Source organism: Meles meles, chromosome 2 (genome assembly GCF_922984935.1).
Source record: "Meles meles chromosome 2, mMelMel3.1 paternal haplotype, whole genome shotgun sequence".
Taxonomy (NCBI): Eukaryota; Metazoa; Chordata; class Mammalia; order Carnivora; family Mustelidae; genus Meles; species Meles meles.
The window spans coordinates 115691511-115714897 of NC_060067.1; the positions used below are offsets into that span (position 1 = coordinate 115691511).

Here is a 23387-nt window from a genome sequence, read left to right on the forward strand (position 1 = left end):
TCTGTTGTGAATTTCCGATATAGGTGGACAAATGACTCATGCTGTGTGATCTCACCATGTCACTGTTGGCCCATTTATGCAACCTTTTCGAAATAATTCTTTGATATCTGTCACTTGTAGTTTAATCACCGCAATGAGACCTTGCAAAAGGAGTACACATATGAACAAATGCTTCTCAGTTCTGTGTATTTTTCATTTAAATTGCATTAATTATTATTGTTTGGGTAGTGGTTCTTAGATATTAATCACCATTTGTAGCTGAATCTAGAAATAAGGTTGTTCAGTGGATAGTATATACCACCACACTGTGTGTTTGAATTTGAGCTGGATTAGTTTCATATTGTGTGTGTTTGCATGTATGGGTGGATAAGGCAGATTCCAGTGTGTCTCACTGTGGATACCATCCAGTAGAATAGGAAGGAAACTGAACCTTGCCTCCTCTATATCAGGAATGGTTTTGAACTCTAGACTCAGGATGTAGACTAGAGATGAACCACAGATTCTGAGTTTCTCAGAGCACATACATATTTAAACATTTCCTATGCGTCTGCATGCCAAAAGCAGCCACTTTTTTCAAAATAAGTCCTTTCCTCAAAAATAGAAGAGTAATTCATACCAACCAAACAATCCAGATTTAGGAGTCCTTCCAGAAAATTTATTGATTTTATTTCCACCAAAACTTAAGACTGGAATTGTACCCTATCAGGAATCTTTGCCCGATGCTGGAAAAAGTCAGCATCATCTAGTTCACCAGACAGGATAGCTCCTGTCTTTCCAAAAGGCAGTAAAAGTTGGTGGCCTGAAGCAAGACTCTGTCAGAAGTCAACCCAGGCAACAGCTAACTCCTCCAGAAATGTCAGAGTAACTCTAAACGTCATTGGATACAATTATCCTTTTCTCTTCTATGTAATAATAGTAGATGAACTTCCTTAAAGCAGAAATGATCTAGTGCGCAGTATTTATTTTTCAAGAGCACAGCGTTCTCCCACCCTTCAGGAAACTGGGGAGGTCAATAATTTTGAGACTCTAACACACTGGAAATTTTATAAGGTGCTAGGTAGAAGATCACATTACTTTGTGGTGTAAAATATTTTCTTGAAGACACATCAAAATAAAGCTGATGGAGCTAAATTTATTGTGATTGTGTATTATATATAAAGGAGGGTAGGAGGAAAAAAGCTTTTGTATTCACAACATATTGTTAATTCACAGCATTTTCTAGATCCTCTCCATTACATAAACCTTCCAGGATAAAAATTCATTGTTAGAAATATGATAGTAAATAAGGATGGCAGATGTTCCAATATGGGCTTAATTATAAAGACTGGGATAGCAGGTTATGTTAGCTAACAGATTCTCTGCTATGAGCTTCCCATCAAACTGTATATGCTCCCAAGTATTGATTAACAGATTTGTAGAATTTTAGATTCAGAAAGGACATTAAATGAAACAAAAAGTGTAATGTTTCATGCTATCGCTGTGATTGTCATATATAATGCTCTGTCAATCACACCTAAAATGAAATTACTTTCCCCACCTCATATGGTAATTTGTCAGAATAGTAACTAGACTGAATTTCTTCTATTGGCCTTAAAATGAATCATATAGATTACTGCCCACTTGCAAATTGACATGATTTTAATTATTCCTTATGTAACCTACAAAATAATTTCCTTATTCCTTACAACCTTCTTGAGAGAGAGATATTATTAGTCACCTTTTACAGACAAAGATGATGAGACTCACTAGGGTTAGTTGTCCTAAAATCACACAGTTAGAATTTCAGCCCAAGCAAGTCTTCTAGCCAAGGCTATGCAATTTTCCACATTACAACATATTAAAACTAGCCTAATTGTTACAAAAATCTTGACTCATAAAAAACCAATAATTCCTAATGAATTCACACTTTTGTGGGTCTTTCCCTTTTGATTAGAAAAATTAATCTATTTGCTTGGAATAATCAATCTAGTGTTTCCCTATTCTCTATGAATTTCTGAAAATAAATTATATAAAATCTTACTTAACCCCTAAAATAATTGATTATATTTTTGGTGGCCAAGTGGCCAACTCTGCTAGGCAATGAGGATACAGTAACGGAAAGGGTATCATCACAATTCAATTTCTAATGTGGCATGTCAGCAATTAATTTATGTGCATATACTTATTAATTTTCATTAGAATAAAAATATGGCTGTTATATTTATAGATGCAGGAAAGAATCTTACAGATTCTCATGTTAGTATGCACGTATATTCATTAGTTCATTCATTAAATACTTAATGAGCATCTACCATATGCATTCATTAAAGGATAGAGCAAGAAATAGATATTCTTGTCTCAATGACTTACATTGGAATGAGAAAAACTTACTGCAAACAAGTAAATGCATTACATTCATGTGTGTGCATATATATATTCTATATACACATATTGTGTATGTACTTATGTACATGCATATAATTTCAATGAACAAAAGTGCTATAAGGAAACATAAAGCAAGGTAATAGAAAAGGTAAATGCTATTTTAGATATTGCAGAACCAGTATACAAATACCATGTTGAAGAACACCAACACCAGTACAATATTTAATCATTGGCTATTTGAAGGTAAAACTGTTCTTTCCTCTTCTAAGTACAAGGCAATAAAATATTTTAGTTTATTAAAAATGGACCAATGACAAAAATAATACCCTTTTCAAAAACAGTACATTAAGTTTTCCAAAGATGAAAAACTACAGGTTTTATTTTGTGAATTTAATGTTGGAGAACCTGAGTAAAGATTCTAAACCTATCTGAGAAACAATTATACCTAGGAGCTAAAATATCTCTGCTGTACCATTTTATTTCATCAGCTTACTTGAGAAAACAATTTTATGAAGATACTAAGCATTATTATGCAATTAAGATTGGTTGTGAAACCAGTTTCAATCTATTTTTTTTCCTGGGCTTATTTTCCTGTTTGTGATAAAGTTCATAGGTTTAGAGTATTAAATTTTAATGCTGGAACTCCATCTTCGTGATAAAAAGTGAGTAGCATTGGCAAAACCAAGCAAAACAAAGGACACTTCAGACACACAAGCAAAAACAAAGAAAGAAAGAAACAAATAAACAAAACTATTGTGGAGAATTTCTCTTCTAAGGAAAAAAAAAGTCACAGATTAATCTTTTACATTAAATATTTTATCTTTACTTTTTTCTGTATTCTAATTAAGTTTAGTTTTAGGAGATTGGATATGATGTTATTAAATTATTTTTCTCCTTGGAAATACTGTATTTTAATGGACAGAAAAAAGAACAAACATTCTTGGAGAAAGTCTAAGAATATAGAATACCTTGAAAAATTTGGCTTTGAGGCTACCTAGGTTTATCTTTAAGGGTACAGTATCTAACACCTTGAATGCACCATCTACTGAATGAAACATCACCTTACATCAAAGTAAAAGAACATGCAAAAAGTATCAAAGCAGAAGAGCTCTTTGTTTTGATCAACATCAGTGAAAATTAGATAATCCTTTTCACATTCTCCCCAATTCAGAAAAAATGAAACCCCCACTCACACAATGCCAAAAGACCTGAGACTAGTCCAAAATTTGGACTTGGTCAATCTCACATTCAAATCCAAACCGACACAATCCTGCTGGTTGATGAGCACTGACAGTACCCCGCTGTAGGTGATAAGGCTGCCAGCATTGTGCACACTTAGCCACTAGCAGCAAAATAAACCCTGACAACTTGACAGTTCATCAGCTGGAAAGCCATTCAGTCTTTTTGATATGTGGAGATACTGGGACTAGAGCCTTAATTTTAGACGCATCTGAGTGAATCTGTATTGTAATTATTTGCATGGTAATGTTTTCCCTTGATAGTATCTCTGAGGACATTGTATATATGTGTTAATGTCCATATGAAAGAACCATCCCATTTATAAATGGAGCTAGCAATCCGTAAACTTATTCACAGTACTCTTAAAATTACTTAAGAGGGAGATTTGGAGTTTTATAAATTCAGTACCTGGTTAAAATTGTAGTTTGGTAGAAAAGGATTTGTAGTGTAACAAACAAAAAATTAAAATAATACATAATTTTTTAAACAACAATGTAATAGTTACTGTAAAATTATGGTCCTTTTCACATAAAGTCTATGTAACCCCAGTGCACTGGAATGTTTCTATCCAATTTGGGAGTTAGAGCAATGAAACAGATAATTACAGAAGTGTTCTATTATTACTGAAGAATGAAGCCTACAGAATTTGAAATATATGATTCATTGTCAACTGAATGGCATAGATGACACAGTACATGGACTTTGAATTCAGAGCAGGGTGAAGCAACGACATTGATCTTGGAACTACAATGATCTTGGAAGGCAAAATGAAGCCCACCTCTGTCACCCTCAAACATGACTTTTTGGGCATCTGGAACCCATCCAATCCTTTGAATCTGAATTGAGATGTCTCTCTCCTCATACACAACTTCCTGGCTCTGAAGGTCTTTCATTTAATGCAAAACAAAAATCAGCTCTTCAGACTTACAGAGGGCTCTAGTCTCTCAAGTCACACTTTCTGCCTATTGTTGAGATTCCTCCTGTTCTCATTACCATTCAGGTCCAAGTTAGATTTTATGACTTGCCACCTCAGCCATCTTACTGCCATCACCTCATTTGAAATCTCAATCTCCCATTAATTCAAATGCATTATATCTACCAAATGCTATTGGACAAAAATTCATAACCATGTATATTAATGCTGCAATGAAATTTGAAACCCCTAAGAACCAACAACACCGCCTGGCAATTCTACATTTCCTAACTAGCCCTCTCTTGTTTGTTACAGCAGCTATTTTGAAACTTAATCACCTTTAAACTTTCAACCTCATTATCTCTAAAGTTTTCTGCTACATTTTCCGTCTCAGCATATAATCTCATCTCCCACTTTTCCAAGAAAAGTGAATATATTTCTTAATAATAGCCTTAACTCTTTGATACTACCCATGAAGATTTGCTTACATTCACACCATTCTTTTTTTACTCCCTCCCTCCATAATTCTGGAAAACGATGTCCTCCATGTCTAAGATAAAGCATTCCATCCAAAGGGATCCAATCCCCTCTCTTTCTCCCAGACCTCTATCAATAACCACCCTTCTTCCCTTTATCTTATTTTTAATCTGAACATTATTTTAATCTGAACATTTGAACATACTAATTTTCTTAAATTCTGAATGTTTGCCCCCTAAATTACATGAAGCCATTTAATGGCCACTCTTAAAACCAAATAGTGGGTTAATACAATATTTATGCTTATGCTTGTTCCTTACTTGTAACCTTCCTTTTTTACTTTCTGATTTGTTGGTTTTTCAATGTAAGGCATTATAACCCTATTGACATTTCCTTCATAAGTGACAATTAACTGCAACGTTTTTTGAGGTATCAGGCAAGTTTTGGGTGTGTTATATCATTAACTCATTTAGGTTGTAACTACTTATGAGTCTACTGACACTCCTGAGGTCACTTGGTATTAAATAACATAAAAATCTGAACAGCCTGACATCAGTGGCCTTTCTAACCCATTTGTCTTATTGCCTCTTCTTAGTTACTAATGAACCCCTAGTTCCTAATTTCAATGGATTCTCTTTAGCCTTTATACTACTGCTTTCCTGCTACATCGCTGACCACCCCCTACTTTTTTTTCTTTCCTTTTTTTAAAAAAGATTTTATTTATTTATTTGACACAGAGAGAGATCACAAGAGGGCAGAGAGGCAGGCAGAGAGAGAGAGGGAAGCAGGAACCCTGCTTGATCCCAGGACCCTGAGACCATGACCTGAGCTGAATGCAGAGGCTTAACCACCGAGCCACCCAGGCGCCCCCCCCCACCTTCTTATAACTCATAGAGAATAGAGTTTATATAACTCATAGAGCGAAAACCCTCTCCACCCCATTTTATGAAGGCAATATAAGTTTAGTATCAAAATCCATGTGATACATCACATTAGTAAGAGAAAGGATAAAAACTGTATGATCATTTCAATGCAGATAAAACATTTGACAAAATACAACACCTGTTTATGATAAAAACTCTCAATAAAGTAGGCTTAGAGGGAACATATCTCAACATAGTGAAGGTCATATATGGAAAACCCACAGCTAATACTAAAACTGAGAGCTTTTCCTCTATGGTCAGGAATAAAATAAGTATGTGCACTTTCAACCACTGTTATTTAACATAGGCTAGGAACATTTAACATATGGCTAGGACTTCCTAGCCATAGCAATTGGACAATGAAAAGAAATAAAAATCCTCCAAATCAGTAAGGAAAAAGTAAAATTTTAACGATTTTTAGATGACATATACTCTATATAGAAACCCAAAAGAGTCCACCAAAAAAACTGCTAGAATTGATACATGAATTCAGTAAAGTCTCAGGATACAAAATCAATGTACAGAAATCTGTTGCATTTCTATACACCAATAATGAAGCAGCAGAAAGAGAAATTCAGGAATCAGTCCCATTTACAACTGCACCAAAAACAAAAAGATACCCAGAAATAAACCTAACCAAAGAGGTGAAAGACCTGTACTCTGAAAACTATAAACACTGATGAAAGAAATTGAAGATGACACAAAGAAATGGAAAAATATTCTATGCTCATGGATTTGAAGAATAAATATTGTTAAAATGTCTATACTACCCAGAACAATCTACACATTTAATGCAATCCCTAACAAAATACCAACAGCATTTTTCACAGAGTTAGAACAAACAATCCTGAAGTTTGTATGGAATCACAAAAGACCATGAATAGTCAAAGCAGTTTTGAAAAAGAAAAACAAAGCTGGATGCATCACAATTCCAGACTTCAAGTTATATTACAAAGCTGTAGTGATCAAAACAGTATGGTATTGGCACAAAATAAACAAATTGATCAATGAAACAGAAGAGAAAACTCAGAAAATAACCCACAACTATTAATTAATCTTCAGCAATGCAGGAAACAATATCCAATGGGAAAAAGACAATCTTCTAAACAAATGATGGGAAAACTCGATGGCAACAGGCAAAAGAATGAAACTGGATCACTTTCTTACACCATACACAAAAATAAATTCAAAATTGATTAAAGACTTAAATGTGAGACCTGAAACCATAAAAATCTGAGAGGCGAACACAGGCAGTAACCTCTTTGACACTGGCTATAGCAACTTCTTTCTAGTTATATCCCCTTAAGCAAAGGAAACAAAAGCAAAAATAAATTATTGGGATTTCATCAAAGTAAAAGTGAAGGAAACACAGTGAAAGAAACAATCAAGAAAATGAAAAGGCAACTTATGAAATGGGAGAAGGTATTTGCAAATGATATATCTGATAAAGGGTTAGTATTAAAAATATACAAAAAACTTATAAAACTCAACACCCCAAAAATGAATAATCCATTTAAAACATGGGCAGAAGACATGAGTAGACATTTCCCAAAGAAGATGTACAATTGGCTAATGCACACATGAAAAGAAGTTCAACATCTCATTATCAGGAAAATACAAATCAAAACTATAATGAGATATCACCTCACAACTGTGAGAATGGCTGAAATCAACAACACAAGAAACAACAGGTGCCAGCGAGGATGTGGAGAAAGGAAAACCCTCACACTCTGTTAATGGGAATGAAAACTAGTGTAGCCACTCTGAAAAATAGTATAGCAACACCTCACGAAGTTAAAAATAGAACTATCCTATGATTCAGCAATTGTATTACTAGGTATTTACACAAAGGCTACAAAAATGCTAATATGAAGGGGCACACGCACCCCAATGTTTACAGCAGCATTGTCTACAATAGCCGAATTATGGAAAGAGCCCAAATATACATTGACTGATGACTAGATAAAGAAGATGTATTGTAGATATACAATGGAATATTACTCAGCCATCAAAAAGAATGAAATCTTGCCATTTGCAGTGGCATGGATGGAGCTAGAGAGTATTATGCTAAGCAAAAAAAAAAAAAAAGTCAGTCAGAGAACAACAAATACCGTATTATTTCATTCATGTGTGAAATTTAAGAAATGAAACAATGAACAAGGCAGGGAAAGAGATAGACAAACTATAAAACAGGGTTTTAACTATAGAGAACAAATTGAGAGTTGCTGGAGGAGATTTGGAAGGGGATTTGGGTGATGGGCATTAAGGAGGGCACTTGTGATGAGCACTGGATGTTATATATAAATGATGAATCACTAAATTCTCCTCCTAAAACCAATATTACACTATATGTTACCTAGAATTTAAATAAAATCTTAAAACAAACAAAGAATTGTTAAATACTCTGTATCAATGATAGATTAATTACACTATTGTTCAAAGCAAGAGGTGATGAAATAAATAAATTCCAAATCCACTTGAGGTGTGACTTTAAAAGGAGTCTTCATCATCATCAGGAGAGATGTCTTTGGCAACTGAAAGCAGACCTCCAGCTGCCAGTGGGAAAGTAAAAGCCCTTTTTGGTAGAGTGCATTGGTGAGGAATGATGGCATTGGTGTTTATGGGCAAGTAGAATTTTTTTTTTTTAGGTGCTGGGAAAAAGAATCATCTTTACCACAGCAGAACTCACTTACCCCAAGGTCTTCAGAGAACTATTTTTTCTCAAGTTTTTATTTTAATTCCAGTTAGTTTACAGTATTGGTTTCAGGTGTAGAATTTAGTGATTCATTACTTACATACAAAACCTAGAGCTCATCACAACAAATGCCCTCCTTAATCACCATCACCTACTTAATCCATCTGCCCCACCCCCTCCAGTAACTCCAAGTTTGTCTTCTATAGTTAAGAGTCTGAAACTAAAAATAATTTAAATTAAAAAAAAATATATATATATATATAACTCCTAGAATCAATTATGAAAACAAAAGAACCCAAAAGAACATGTCCAAAGGACTTGAATGGGCAATTAATTCCAAAAGAAGCCTGAAGTGCCAAAAAGTATGAGAAAATATGCAGAACTGTGTTATAATCAGGAAAATAAAAATTGAAACCATGAATATATATCATTATATACCCAATAACTTAATAAAAATTTTTAAGTCTAACAGAATTAGACTTGGGCAATGAGAACTCATTGCACTGTTGGTGGTATGAAAATTAGTAAATCTCTATGAAAGTGGGTTTGAGGTCACAGAGCAAAGTTTCAAGATATGCTTTCTTATATCAAACAATTCTACTCCTGAATACCAAATCCACAGAAATATATTCACAAGTTTAAGAGTATATATCCAAGATACGTCCACGAATGTTCATAACAGTTTTGCTCATAATGGTCTAAAAATGGAAAGAGACCGCAATGGATTGTCAGACGCTCATTAGGTAAAAGCAATACAGAAGTATATAGAGATAAACTACAGCTACGTGTAATGACAAGAACGAATAACACAAACAGAATGCTGGATGTAAGAAGCAAGAAAAAATAATACATGCAATATTGAGTCTACTCATAAACCGAAATTTTGGCAAAACTCAATTGTGTTATTTAAGGATACACATAGTGATAAAATTATACTTTAAATCTAAAGAAATGAGTACCATGAAATTCAAACTAATGGTTATACTACTGAGAAAGGAGGCTGGGGATGTATCAGGGAGAAGTATGTGGGGTGGCTAGGATGCTTGATATGTTATATTTCTTGACTGTAGTAGTAGTTGTTTCCTTTAAAATAATTCACTAAACTATCCTTGTGTTTTATGGAGCTTTTATATGTCTCTTTTGTTTTGCTATAAAACAATAATTAAAAACACATTAAGGTAGTTTCCACTCCTCTCTAGCATAAATTGACCAGGAAGTTTTTATTGTGGGTTAGAATAACTCCTAACTTTGTCATATCTAAGTTTTTCTGCATTCTACTCTCAGCACTGTAGAGAAACACCTACTGAAGAAACTCTTATTCTCAATGTAGTCACCTTTACATAGCTACAAATTTACAGCTGTGAGCTCTGGATGTACACTCATTTTATCTTGTTTTTTTTTCTACCAAAAATGTATAAACACGGCAAATAAAACTATAGAAAAGTGATTTCTGCACGGGCTTTTATTTTCTCCTTGAGAAAGCTAGTGAACCAGTAGTTCATAAAATATCCTTTATTGGCACTCCTACTTTTACATGTGATTTGTAGTATAGAATAAGAGCTCATTTCCTGCAAACCATTTTCTACTTATTACATGACACATAGCATTTGAACTATTGTAATGTCACAGTTTAGAGTAGACTTTTCCTCTTTCTATATGACATGTATCAAAGCTCTTATTCTGATTTTGTGCCTGTTACAAGTTAAAAACCAAGCAGTTATTCATTATATAAGTGTTGAATTCACTACTTTACACAAATTATCATTATAATGAATGGAAGATGATGCTAGTTCCCTAGGAAACCACTGGGTTACTTTTTCCCCTTTAAATTATTCTAAGGCATAATAGAATTCATTGCTTAATACTTCTGATAAGTACTTAAGGTCATTTAAATGCCTAATTTTCCCCTCCCCATTCTCTTTCAAACTACAGTACAGGCTTTAATGCATACTATGATCATATGGCATGGAGAAAAATCAAACAAAACCATAGTTACTTTAGGAAAAAAACAGGTGCCAATATGTCTGGTCTTACCTTGCGAATACCTCGGCCAAGCTCCTCTCCATAGTTGGTTCCAAGGATTTCAAAATGGACATTGGGATTTCCTCCATTCTCTCCAAATTCTAGTTCTCCAGTCAATCCACTGACTCCACCCTAAAACAGGAAAAGATATTGATATAGGATTTCAGAAATAAAATAACAATAATAATACCAATGATAACAATAATAACGAAGAGAAGAAGAAGGAGAAAAAGAAGAGATGGGGAAAGGAGAAGGAGGGAAAAATACTATTTGCATCAACAAAATAAATATTGTATCAAGTGGACAATTATTAACAGGATATATTTTAAATAGGTGCACATAATAAATAGGACAGCAATTGAAAGTTGACCTTGAGAATAACTTAATCCAATCTCATCCACTTTACGAACAAGGGAATTTATACTCAAAGAGTCAAATGACTACTGAAATGGCACCATGGTAGAGCTGAGACATAATTGCAGGCTAGGATTTTTGCTACCATACCCTGTGAAATGCATAGCTCCATTAGTCAGAAAACAAGATGCTTCTGGAGAGCATAAAACCTACTCTGGAGACAAGTTTTGACAATATTCTTTCTCTAGCACAATTCTATTCTAATTTGATCTAAAAATAAATCTGGGAATCTTAAAAGCCATGGTTTCTAACTTATTGGAGATTTATTTTTTCTTTCTTCTTTAAATATCTTTTCTGAATTAAAAAAAAAGTTAAAAAAGCTAAATTAGGCTTGAAATCTGTTTTTGCTCTTAATAGTAATGCTGGCTGTTGAGATTCATTGGGAATTTCCAAACTTCATCTTTCGTTCAACATGACAGATGTTCATTTCCCCAACAGATGGCAATGTAGGTCATACTTCTCTCTTTCTTGTTTACCACTCTTCTCTCAGCTTAGTTTATCAGCGTTCGCCTTATTTAGGATTTTACAAATTAAAACCATATTCCGAATCACTTCTATACTAAAGCATTTTAAGAGTTTCAGCTTGATAATTACACTTATTTGGAAAAGTTATCTCAGTAATTTGCTTCACTTATCACCTCTATGACATTGATACCCAACCACATCTCATTTTGCCATATCCTCTAATTCAACTTCTAGTCTTTTTTGGCAGGTTTCATGTTGCTTGCTAAGTCTTCTACTTCCTCTGTGCTTCTAGCCCATCATATGACTCCACATTCATAACAGATATTCAATAAAACCACTGCTTAATCATTAATTTCAATATTTATTTCATTTTTGCAATAGCAATAATCAACAAAAACTAACCTCCGCCATTATTTCTTAAGAAGCCAGCTTCTCATTTATTATATGGTTTTATTGATAAAAAATACGCTGAATTTGATATGTCCATGTTCTCCTCATACATGAGCTAGCAGTCAATAGCATGGATTTTGGAGTCAGACTACCCATATGTTAATGGTATCAGAATCTACTTGCAGGTAAACCTGGCTAAGTCACTGAATTTCTCTATACCCCAATTCTACATCTATTAAATAGCAAAATAATAGTGCCTACCCCAGAACACTATTATGTGTCTTAGAATACCATACCCATAAAGCATATAGAAGAGAGCTTGAAGAGTGGTGAGAATCATTTCTCGGCCTTTTGGCGAAGATCAAGTGAAGAGTGGTGAGAGCTTAATTACTATCATCATCATCACCGTTATCTACATGATTATTTCATTCCTTAATTTCAAAGACTTTCTAGTTTTGCCACAAATTATAGACATGCTCTTGGTCTTTTTCAACTAGTTTATTAGGGTTGCAAAATTGCAGCATACGGTTGAATATTTACATGGCTTTGGGAAATTTTTTTGCAAATTTTGATTCAGTTACATTTCATTAATTAGTATTTGGAGAAGAAAGTGTTAAAGCAGCTGGTCTAAGATTCATTCACTTGTTTTACTGTTATGTGTGTTGTGAGAATAGTGGGTGTGGGTCAGGAGGAGAGAAAAAGAAAGAAGGTAAGTCAGTCTAATGTCCTTGTCAACTAGAACTCCAGGTAGAGACTAGTAATATTTAATAGGAAGAAGAGTCCTTATCTATGAAAGCCCTTAGCAGGATGTACTCTGCTAAAGACTTATTGTAGTAAATAAGCAGAATCTGTAGATTAATGGCTTATGGCACATCAGAAAATGTCTTGAAGCTTTACACTTTCTAGAGTAAAACTGGAGACATTTCATAATGTAAATGCTCTCTGTTGTATGAGGTAAACTGATAAAACCTTCCTTGGAGACAGAATGCATGTATCCAATGTGCAAAGAAAGGATTCAGAGAGTCATGCAAAATGCCCTACAATCTCTCTCCTCTGTGCCACTTGATTTCCTGTATCTTTGATATGGGTAAATGAACCTATTATTGCATGTCAATTTGATCCTGTATGCTCATTCAGTATTAACATCTCAAAAAATCCAGTTATCACTCTAGAGTGTAAAGTCTGGGGTTAAGTACAGTGGATCTTATTATCATTAGTATCTCCAAATAGCAAATACTGTAGGAGTTTGACTCACAAATATAGCTTATATATTTTTTAAAGATTTTATTTATTTGACAGAGAAAGACACAGCGAGAGAGGAAACACAAGCAGGGGAAGTGGGAGAGGGAGAAGCAGGCTTCCCGCCAAGCAAGGAGCCCAAAGCGGGGCTCTATCGCAGGACCCTGGGATCATGACGGGAGCCCAAGGCAGATGCCTAATGACTCAGCCACCCAGGCACTCCCAAATACAGCTTATATTTCTAAACCTAAGTTCAAACTCTCGGTATACCAAAATCTTCTATTGGAGATTTTCTTGTCCTCATTCATACATCTACCTATCTACCCTAATAATATCTCTTAATTATATCAGAGTTTAAATTTCTGTCTTAGTACTTAGGGAAAAAACAAGATATTATATATCAATATGATCGCTACATTGCAAAATGCTATACTCCTGAAATTTTTAAACTTTTGAACACTAGATTGTTTGGCACTAAATTATTATTATTTCCAGTCAATATTCATATGGCTGCTCCAGGCCAATGTTTTGATCCATAGCTTGTATCTGGTAACTCAGTCTACTTACACTGTATACAAGGTACCAAAAAAACAAACAGATAAAAACAAAACAAAACAAAAAAACATAAATCAGGGAACCTGCACTTGGTTAACTGTGGCCTCTACTTAACTTGTTCACCTTTTTGACTCTGTAATTTGTCTTCTTTGTGTTATATTCTTAATGAGCTGTTAGCTTTGGTAATCAGTAAAACCTTCCCTCATGAAGATATAAGGGATGCTTGAGAGGTTGGTATTTCAAGCAAATAAAGCCTTTATCTGGAGCCTCTTGTTATTTGCCCCCAACTTAACTTCTCTGATTTTTGATTGCCTAGGACTATTCCCATGTTTTTGAGCTTTTTATTTTGTTTTCTTTTTTTCATCTATCCTCAGATCAACTTTGAAAACTGAGCCTTGATAAAAATATGTGCTGGCCAGGTGATAATGAGCAGTCATTATCTTTGTACATGCACAGTTGCATTTTTTTATCTCTTGGTGATGCAGCAGATTCTAAACAAAACAAGCTAATGGGACATTGATAGTATGAATGACACATACAAGTGATTTCTAAACGTCCTTTAAATTGACAGTAAAAATTGCTGCTGGAGTAAACCTTTTTTAAAATACCAAGTAAAATTGGTCTTGATTTCATTCCACCTAATCTATGTAGAAATGCCAGTGGGTATCAAATATAGAATGGAGAAAGAGAGAAAAATAAAATGAGGAGAATCAAAGGTTGGGAATAATTTACCACTAGATAATCAGCTTCTCAAAAGGCAAAAGTTTGCTCTTCCCCTACAGATAGGATAAGTTGGAAAAAAACATGAAGAAGAGAAAATATTTACTAAGATTTATTCCTCTCTTTTATGAGGCTGAAGGACTTTTCCCTATGCTTGAACTGCACAGTAACCTAGAGATACTTTTGGAGGATCATATGGAACATCAAATATTTATGACACTCATGTAATTTCCTTATACATACTTCTAGGTTCCTTACAGCTTGCAGTTATGCTTGGTAATCAAGAACAACCTGTTAAATAAACATGAGCCCAGAAAGGCAGAAAACACACTGGAAGATGCCAGACTCAGTGGTGTACCCTGGTGGCCTCATGTTTCATAAGTTAATTTCAGAGAGGAAAAATCTCTGACAGAGGAAATATTATATTTTTATCCAGAAAAAAATATAATGGCAGCTATGTACTACATTATAAGATGAAGAAAACCACAAAAAATAAAAACAAAAAAACCTTCATTTGTGTGAAATGTTTAGGAAAAACTGAAATTGCCATATGACATTTATATGTGTATATATGCATACGTGTATTTGCCTCTACACATATACATTAAAATATCATTCATAATAGATACTTTCAGCAAACCGAGAAGTAAAGAGGATATTGGTCGTATTTTGATCATGTTATCTATATCTTAGAGGAAAAGAAACTGAGGTGCAGATGACACGTTATTTGAGGAACCTGAACTGAAATGTCTATCCTGTGCTTCATACTTCTTCCTCTAGGCTATATAAACTGTGTGCCCAATATAATATATGTATATCACAGTGGATTGCTCAAAAATGTATGTTGAACTGAAATAAGTTGAAATTTATACCATTTTACCCACTCGGTGATTCAAATGCCCTGAAGCTGGAGTATACGTTGACATGTCCACAAGAGTCCCTATTCTAAGGGCATAGATGGCATTTTAAAATCTCTAGTAACAAGAAAGTTTATTTGCATATATTATTGCAAAACAGTATATTATATTCAAAGTCAGTACTGTTACTGGTAAGTCAGATGATATTTTCCTAAATTATCTCTCTGTCCTTCAGGTTTATAAATTATAAATTGTACGTGGTACTTTACCCCAAAAGCAAAGTAGTATGTTTCCATTCCTCTAAGTATACAAATTAAATAACAACAACAACAATAGCCCCAACTTATTAGAGTTACTTTTCTCTAAGCCAGAAGCCTGGAATCTTCTCTTCTCCCCTGCACATTTATGTTAAATGTCAAATCTTGTTTTAATCACCTAAATATCTCTCAAAAACATCTACTTCTATCTATCCCTACGACCAACACCGTTGCCTTGGTTTCCTTTGAGTTGGAACACCAGCCTCTTAAGTGTCATTCTCTCATCCAGTCTGTCTTGGTCCAATGGCAGGTGCAGAATGAATTCTCCACTTGCAGCCACCAAATAATCCAATTTTGTCACCCCTACCCTCCCTGGCCCTGCATTGAAAATACCTCAGTAGCTTAACCTTACCCCTTGGATAAAGTTTAGGAACTTAAACATGGTTTACAAAAGTTTTCATGGTATTTCTCTGTCTGTCTTGTTTTAGCTAATAAGGAACCAAGTCACCAAGTCCCTATTCCACCTCTCTTCTAGCCACCCCCATCTTATTTCAGATGCCTACATGTGCCAAGCACTCTTTCCTCTAAGCCTGAGAATATTCTGTTGCTCTTGCATGAAGCATCCTTTCTTCCCCATTCCTGGAGTACTCTTCCCTTTCTTTTCCTGGCTAATAATTACTCACCTTAAACATTTTCACCTATCTGTCATTCTTATACCTAAGGAGGTCCCCCAGACATGTATTTCCAGAACAGTTGGTGTTTCCCCTTTTGTAGAACTAACCACACTTGGAACTATTTTTGATATTTCTATTTTCCTTCCTTATTCTGTGCTCACACAGTACAGCATATGGTAGTACTCAGTAAATATTTGTTGAATGAATACATTACCATATAAGAATTAAAGTAATTTCAGTATTTTTGCCATTTCAAAGAACACTTCTTAGATATGAACATGGAGTTAGATCTCTTTTAGATAGGATAGGTGTTGATACAAGAAAATGTATTGTTACTAAATGATTTGAGATATAACATTAATGTTGATATATTCGATTTTACTACATTTAGTATTGAAAATAATCACCATAAAATATTTAGCAGAAACTGATCAATAAAGTCAATGCTGAAGTATTTGATTTAAGGATCTATCAAATCTTGATTGGCTTACTCATGTAGAATACATAGAAAATGTCAGTGTTTATATGTAATCACATATTTTGAGTGTAGGATTTTTCTTAGGTTTTTTTTAAATTAAACTAAAAGATATAAGCATATTTTTTCCCCTAAAACTCGGCTCTCTTTTTGTTATCTCCATGCTCAAAAATTCTTTAGGGCCTTTTATTTACCTGCAAAATAAATTCCTCAATCTCTTTCCAGTCTAGACTATTCCCTCCATGTATTTTATACACTCTGGTAAATTAATCAATTGTTGTTATTATCCACATGATTTATTCCAACAGATATGGCAGCTAGAGTGCTCTCACCACTGAAATATCCTCCTCTCCATAGCTTTACCTATCTTAAACCTGTTAATTTTCAGGTTTCCATTAGTAGGCTATCAGTTTCATACAAATGTTTCTAATGTGCTTTCTCTGTTTTGGGGTCAAGTTCCCCAGGAAATAGCTCTGAAATGGGGATTTGTTTGTGTGCAGGAGGGTTACCTCAAGTGCTCCTAAGAAAAACACTTTCAAGGGAGTGCCAGAAAAGGGGTTGGAAAGGGAGAGGTTAAACAGTGATGGAAATACAGCAATGGCTTGGGTGATGCCTGGGGCCAGTCCCTGCGGAGGAGTAAAATAACTCTAACTCTGGAGTTACGGCCTTTTGAGTCCAGGGGCTCGGACCATTCTGCAATGAGGGGTCGCAGGGTGTATGCAATTCCAGGAAGAGAGTGGAATGTCTCTCTGCTGCACAGGGCATTTCCTGGACGGAGGCTCAGCTGTGTGCCTTCCTGGAAAAGAGGACCTCAGCTGAGAAATGGGAATCTGAGTGTGTACAACTGCATGGTACATTCTTTCTAAGATTCCACAGTACCCCATTTTTACCACTTTAGGGCCTCTTGTTGTCTCTCAACTTGGAGGATAGCTTGTGGTATAATAATGCCAATATTCACTACTAGGCTCTAAATTCTTTTTTGGGTAATCACCTAACGTTGTTTGAATAATACATTCCACACTACAGACAAGTGATAAATATCCGTTAAAAGAGTGATAAATACATGAATGAGCACAGCGTACTCTTGGAAGCTGTCTCAACATTGATAGTAAGAAAAAATAGGAAATGATTGCCATTTAATTTTAGAATAAGTCTGTAAATAAAAATACTCTGCCCACATTGCTTGAATGTAATATTATTCCACAACCTAAGAAAGGCGGTAGATCTGTATGGATTAAACTGATTTCTAAATGCCCCAGGGAAGTGGTTTTCAAATTGTGGTTCTAAGAACCAGTTGTAGTGGGAGTCCATCTATGGAGACCCTCCCCCACTTTCTTCCAGAGCAGCTCAGCTTTTGTTTTACTTATTTAGTTTAAAAGGCTTGAAAGCTTTCTCTAAGGCATGTAACCTCAACAAATTTAAATTATACAACATGAAAACTCCTTACCAAAATATATACTACAATTAAATGTAGGTTTTCATAAAACAGTGAAGATTGCATATATGTGCTGATAAATTTCTGCCACAAGAGCTTTTAAAAATGCACTCTATGCCTTTAGAATCATCCCCTTGCAGACTCATAAATTCACGCTCCAAATTCAAGGCATCTGAAAAAGGCACCTTGAAACTAAGATATTGTTTATGCAATATTTACACATAGCACTTACACCCTTGATTTCTTGGTGTGTGGCATTCTCTTTAGCCAAAGGGTTTTGGCAGTGATGAATAAAATTATCACAATGAACAAGGAAAAAGGTAAATAGTATGGTAGACAGAACACAGAGTTAGAAGCCAAACAACCTGGTAATAAAACAAATTTGCATCGTAACCAACCCTTAATAAGTTGTTTAATTTTTCTAGAGGCTCAGTTTCCTCCACCTTAAAACTGGGAAAGGATTATTTTATTTTACCTTGCTAGTATAAAACCGCATGAGTTAAATTAAAAAAAGTACAGGGGCACCTGGGTGGCTCAGTGGGTTAAAGCCTCTGCCTTCGACTCTAACCTGGGATCGAGCCCCAGGGTCCTGGGATCGAGCCCCACATCGGGCTCTCTGCTCAGCAGGGAGCTTGCTTCTCCCTCTCTCTCTCTCTGCCTGCCTCTCTGCCTACTTGTGATCTCTGTCTATCAAATAAATAAATGAAATCTTTTTAAAAAAAGTACAAAAATAATAAAACAAAAATAGAAAGATATATTCTTTACCTAGTTTAAAAATCTCTTTTCAAATAATACCTTTGAAATACTTAATAGCAAAACACTCATGGCATATTTATGAAACCAAGATGTTATTTATCATCAAAATTATACAAATTTAGAAGTAGAAGCAAAAGCAGTTAGTTGAGAACAGCTTTTATTTTATTATTTTTAAACTTCTCCCTATCACTTATTTAGGAAAAAAGTTTTCTACAGTAGGATAAAGTGGCAGACATTAGCCTAGAATCCAATCATTTCCAGCCATTAATTCCTGATCTTATAGTCGCCGTGAGAACCAGCCTCTAGGAGGAATTATGTCTGAGTGCTATAACAGGGAGAAAGGCTCTGATTAAGTCTTATCTCATATCACAAAAACTCCAAGTATATGGATGCTTGCTATTAGAAAGTCTAGCACAAAAAACATGACCCAGACTGCCACCTTCAAAAAACACTGGCATTCTGCTATCTGTATATACCCACAGATTGAAAACTCTGGTGTTTAAGAAAAAAAAAAAAAAAAAAAAAGGTACTGCAAGAAAATAATTTCTATCATATATGCCATATACGTTGTCAATTGGCACTATATTTTTACTCAAAATGTGGGGGGATAAATGAAAACACACACTTTATGAAAACATGCCCCCTCCTAAGAAAACTGAACCCAAGTTAAAAAATTTTTAGGGAGTCAGATAATTATTTAAAGAATTTATTTCTGCTGATGGCAGCATGGCAGCCAATTGGCCTGTATGCCAAACGTATATGGAACAAGTGCAATGTCCAAGTACAAACAAGAAGAACACACAGCACTACTCACAAAAGATTCAGAGCAACCACTTTTTCCCATCACTGTCAAGATGCCATCATCAGCTAAAGCATGCAGCACTTCTTCAAACATATCTTTGGTAATTGCTATATCAGATTGTCCCTGAATATCTTCAAAAAGTTGTATTTTAGGGTTGGTGTTTGCCCTTACCTAAACCAGGTTAGCTAACCCTTCTCTCCATTTCGGAGAGGTGGCACTCATTTTTGTAGTAAGAATAGATACGTCCATAGTTCAGTCCAGCAACTCTGTTAAGTGACTTAAGGATTCCAGCTGTCAAGAGTATGCAGAAACCATTCCTCAGTTACTACTGAGCTTCTGATCTTCCTCAAGTTTACATAAACCTGGATGAGAGCCTGTTTGGCTTGCTGGCTCAGCCAAGACATGACTGTGCTGTGAGCATAAACAATGGAGTTCTTCAATACTGTCACATGTGTGAACCCCTTTTCCACTTGCTCCTTGCTCTGGTAGTACAGAGCCACAAGGTGGTGAACCAGAAGACTGTCAAAGGCTTCATCGTGAGAGTCCAGCATGAGGAAGATCAAATCGAGCCTTGATAATAACATGTGAGGTAGCTGGATTATTAGCAATAGCTGTTTTCTATTGAAACTCAATAGAATTTGCTGCTGCCAGGATACAGGTGCATGTATTGAGCTGACAAATAATCCCAGCCTTCGAAATGGAGAGAGCCAGCTGTCCCATGACAGTGTGCAATGCTGGTCTCATATTTTCATTCATCTTCTCAAACTTATAATACAGCAGATACTATTTCCACTTAGGTCAAAGGCACCAGTCTTCAGGACCATCTGCCTCATCTCAGGGTCTTTTGCTACTTACACTGTGAAGTCAGTCCCAGGAGACTGGGTCATACACATACTGCAGAGGCTGGGACTTACTGGTCCCAGGGTCACACATCAGGATTTGTTTTCAGCACCAAGTCTGTCCTTTGCCATGTGACTAAAATCTTTACTTTTTTTAAGGAAGAGCTGAAGCAAGAGTCCCTTTTTAAAATCTTGATGTTTTTTCATGCTTTGAGGGAGACTGAAGCAATCGTCTCATAAATGCCTCGTTTTCCGTAGAGCTCCTTCAGCAATACCACGTGCTTCTCTGAAAAAAGTTTCCATTCTGTATCTTCGTCTGCTTCTTCATGCAGATGTTCTGCATCCATTTTCTGATAATAATTGCTGTCAGTGTGGGTTTTGTAGACAGACTTCACGTTACTCACTCTTGATTTGACTCAGTAAGAACAACTCAATCGATGTCTGTACTGTTTACTCTGTCCCCAGGTTGAACCTTGTCAACAAGATCACTGTGAGTAAAAAGGATGACAGCATGAAGCATCTGCCTTGCAGGCGTATTTTTTAGAAGACTGCTGATGTTTGATCCATCTGCTTGTCTGAGAACACAGAGTGATTGTGGATCAGCATTCACCCACGTAGAGCTCAGAGATTCAGCCATGGTCCATCTCCACCAAGGCAGTGTGGGTACATACCTGGCATTGTAAAAGGACTTCTGCATCTTGGGAAGCAGGTGAGACATCCTAATCAACATGCCACTTATGGTAATAGACTGGTCAATGTCTTCTGAATTCAGGTTTCTTATGTGATTAGTCTTCAACATATTGAATGGTCCTACTTAAATCTGATATAGTCTGATTGAATCTGGTAGCTGTCAAAGAAGATCTCATTGACAGCCATGTTAAAAACTGGGATAACTTCTTGTGGGTGGTGGATGAGCTGTCTGTACAGATTTTTGTCAAATGACTTTATTCACAGTTTGCACTTTAACATGGTTCCCCAATAACATTGGGGAACCCCATCATTGCATGTACAAACAACCAACAATATCTATGACAACACTGTCTTCTTTAGACACAGGGTTAATAAAATGTTGGAAGAAAACCCCCAAGTCTTCTTCACATGTTGCCATATTTACATATGTTGCTCAAATCACAAGTTTGTGGCCTAGACGCTGCTCACTAGCCACTGTATCCTCTGTAACTGACCTATCCTGCAAATTCCCCTACAGACCCTTCCATGTAGACCCCACATCAGGTCTCTATCTCATGGTGTGCTGCTAACACCACAGCTTGGGGTTCCTTCCACCCAAGAGCTGGAAGTGTCCCATGTCAGTGGTGAATTAACATTAAAATCAAGATGAGCAGTTGAAGGATGCATCAGAGGAGAACCGGAAAATAGTGTGTCCTATGTGGCAGGGTTGTACAGGTCAGTTCTAAGCCAGGTTGGCATCAGCAACAACTCTCCTTAGAGGCAGAATCCTTACATCTGCATCTTTGAGATGGAGCTGACCTGGCATCCTCACCTGGAGTAGGAAAAGACGGCCACCTCTGAGGTACATAAACTCTGGGGTGTACCCGACAGGTCATTTCCCAGACAGCCTCAAGAATATGTTTTTTTAAGTTTTTGAAAGTTTTAGAAGATACAAAGTATTAGAATTAGGTGATAACATGAATTTTACTTGAGGAATATATCAATGGCTACTTGAAAAAGACAAGGGAATAAACTATAAAGGAAGAAGTGAGAATCAGGAGTCAAGTTTCAAGGTTTGGTCAGCTCGATCACAAAATATGTCAAACATCAACAACTACCTTATATACCTACAATATCTAGTTCGAAAACATAATGGAAATAAATTCGATTCATGATAGTGTGTACAAATATGCACATACACGGAGATATACATATTCAAAACTTTATAAAATTTTAGGAATAAAATATAATGCAAATAAGTATGAAGGGCACTAGTCTTTACTGAGGGCTATAAAAAGTGACTATGTGGCTAGGTACCATGTCCACAGATGGGAAGTCTCAGTATTTTGAAAATTATAACTCTCAAAGTGGATCTCTAGAAGTCATATAAATAGCAATGCCTTGGAGGTAACTGAAAATATCTGGGAGAAATAAACACTTGAGAATTGACCAATATTTTTTAAAAAAGAAGAGAAATGTGAAAGTACCTATTTTACAAGTCATAAAATACATTGTAAAGCTTCCATACAACAGTTTCCTGGAAACTACCACTTCCCCCTTATAAATGTACTGGATATTTACAGTATTTACATCAACTACATTGCTTCTTAATTTGCTTTTGTCTTACCCCCCAAAAAAGAATATAAGTTAATTAAGGGACAGACCCTCATTCTTTCACTTGTCTCCTCACAGCGACTCAGAGGCTTTGTAAAGTATATATAGCATGCCCTTAATATAGACATGCAGTGGTTTCTTGAATGTAATTAAAAATTTTATCACTACAATGCCCCCATTGTAATAAAGAGCCTGACCTCATTTGTGATGTTTGGCTGCTGATTTCTTTCTAAGCTTTGGTCTCCCTTTCCCCTTTGGCTCCACATCTGGACATGCTGATCAAGAAAGCTCATCCTGCACCTGCTTCACTGAACCCAGTAGGAAATGTAAGTCTTAAAAATCTCTAGCCCAAGTAAATGGGAAATTTTCCCAGTCTTACCTACTGGCCACTAGCAAGACCTGGCCCACCCTTGCTGCTTGGGCTGAGTCAGCCTGGACATCCCTGAGCCCATTCTGCTCTACTGGGAGTTCCTATATGAGTAGTAATGTTTCTTTCAAATGTTCTTGGTACACGCAGTATTATCAACGACATCTAAATGAGATGACAAAAACACTCATATGAGGCAAAGTAATATGATTGGGAAAAAAATTAC

The 23387-nt window shown here is 35.7% G+C and overlaps 1 protein-coding gene across 4 annotated transcripts in view; it reads right to left on the bottom strand.

Moving 5' to 3' along the window:
• Window positions 1-23387, bottom strand: part of GRID2 (glutamate ionotropic receptor delta type subunit 2) — a 1534703-nt gene that overhangs the window by 556886 nt on the left and 954430 nt on the right. For all 4 annotated transcript variants that reach the window (XM_045997867.1, XM_045997868.1, XM_045997866.1 and 1 more), the window contains exon 8: window positions 10646-10765. In XM_045997867.1, coding sequence (XP_045853823.1) covers window positions 10646-10765 — 120 coding nt within the window. The remainder of the gene's footprint in view (window positions 1-10645; window positions 10766-23387) is intronic.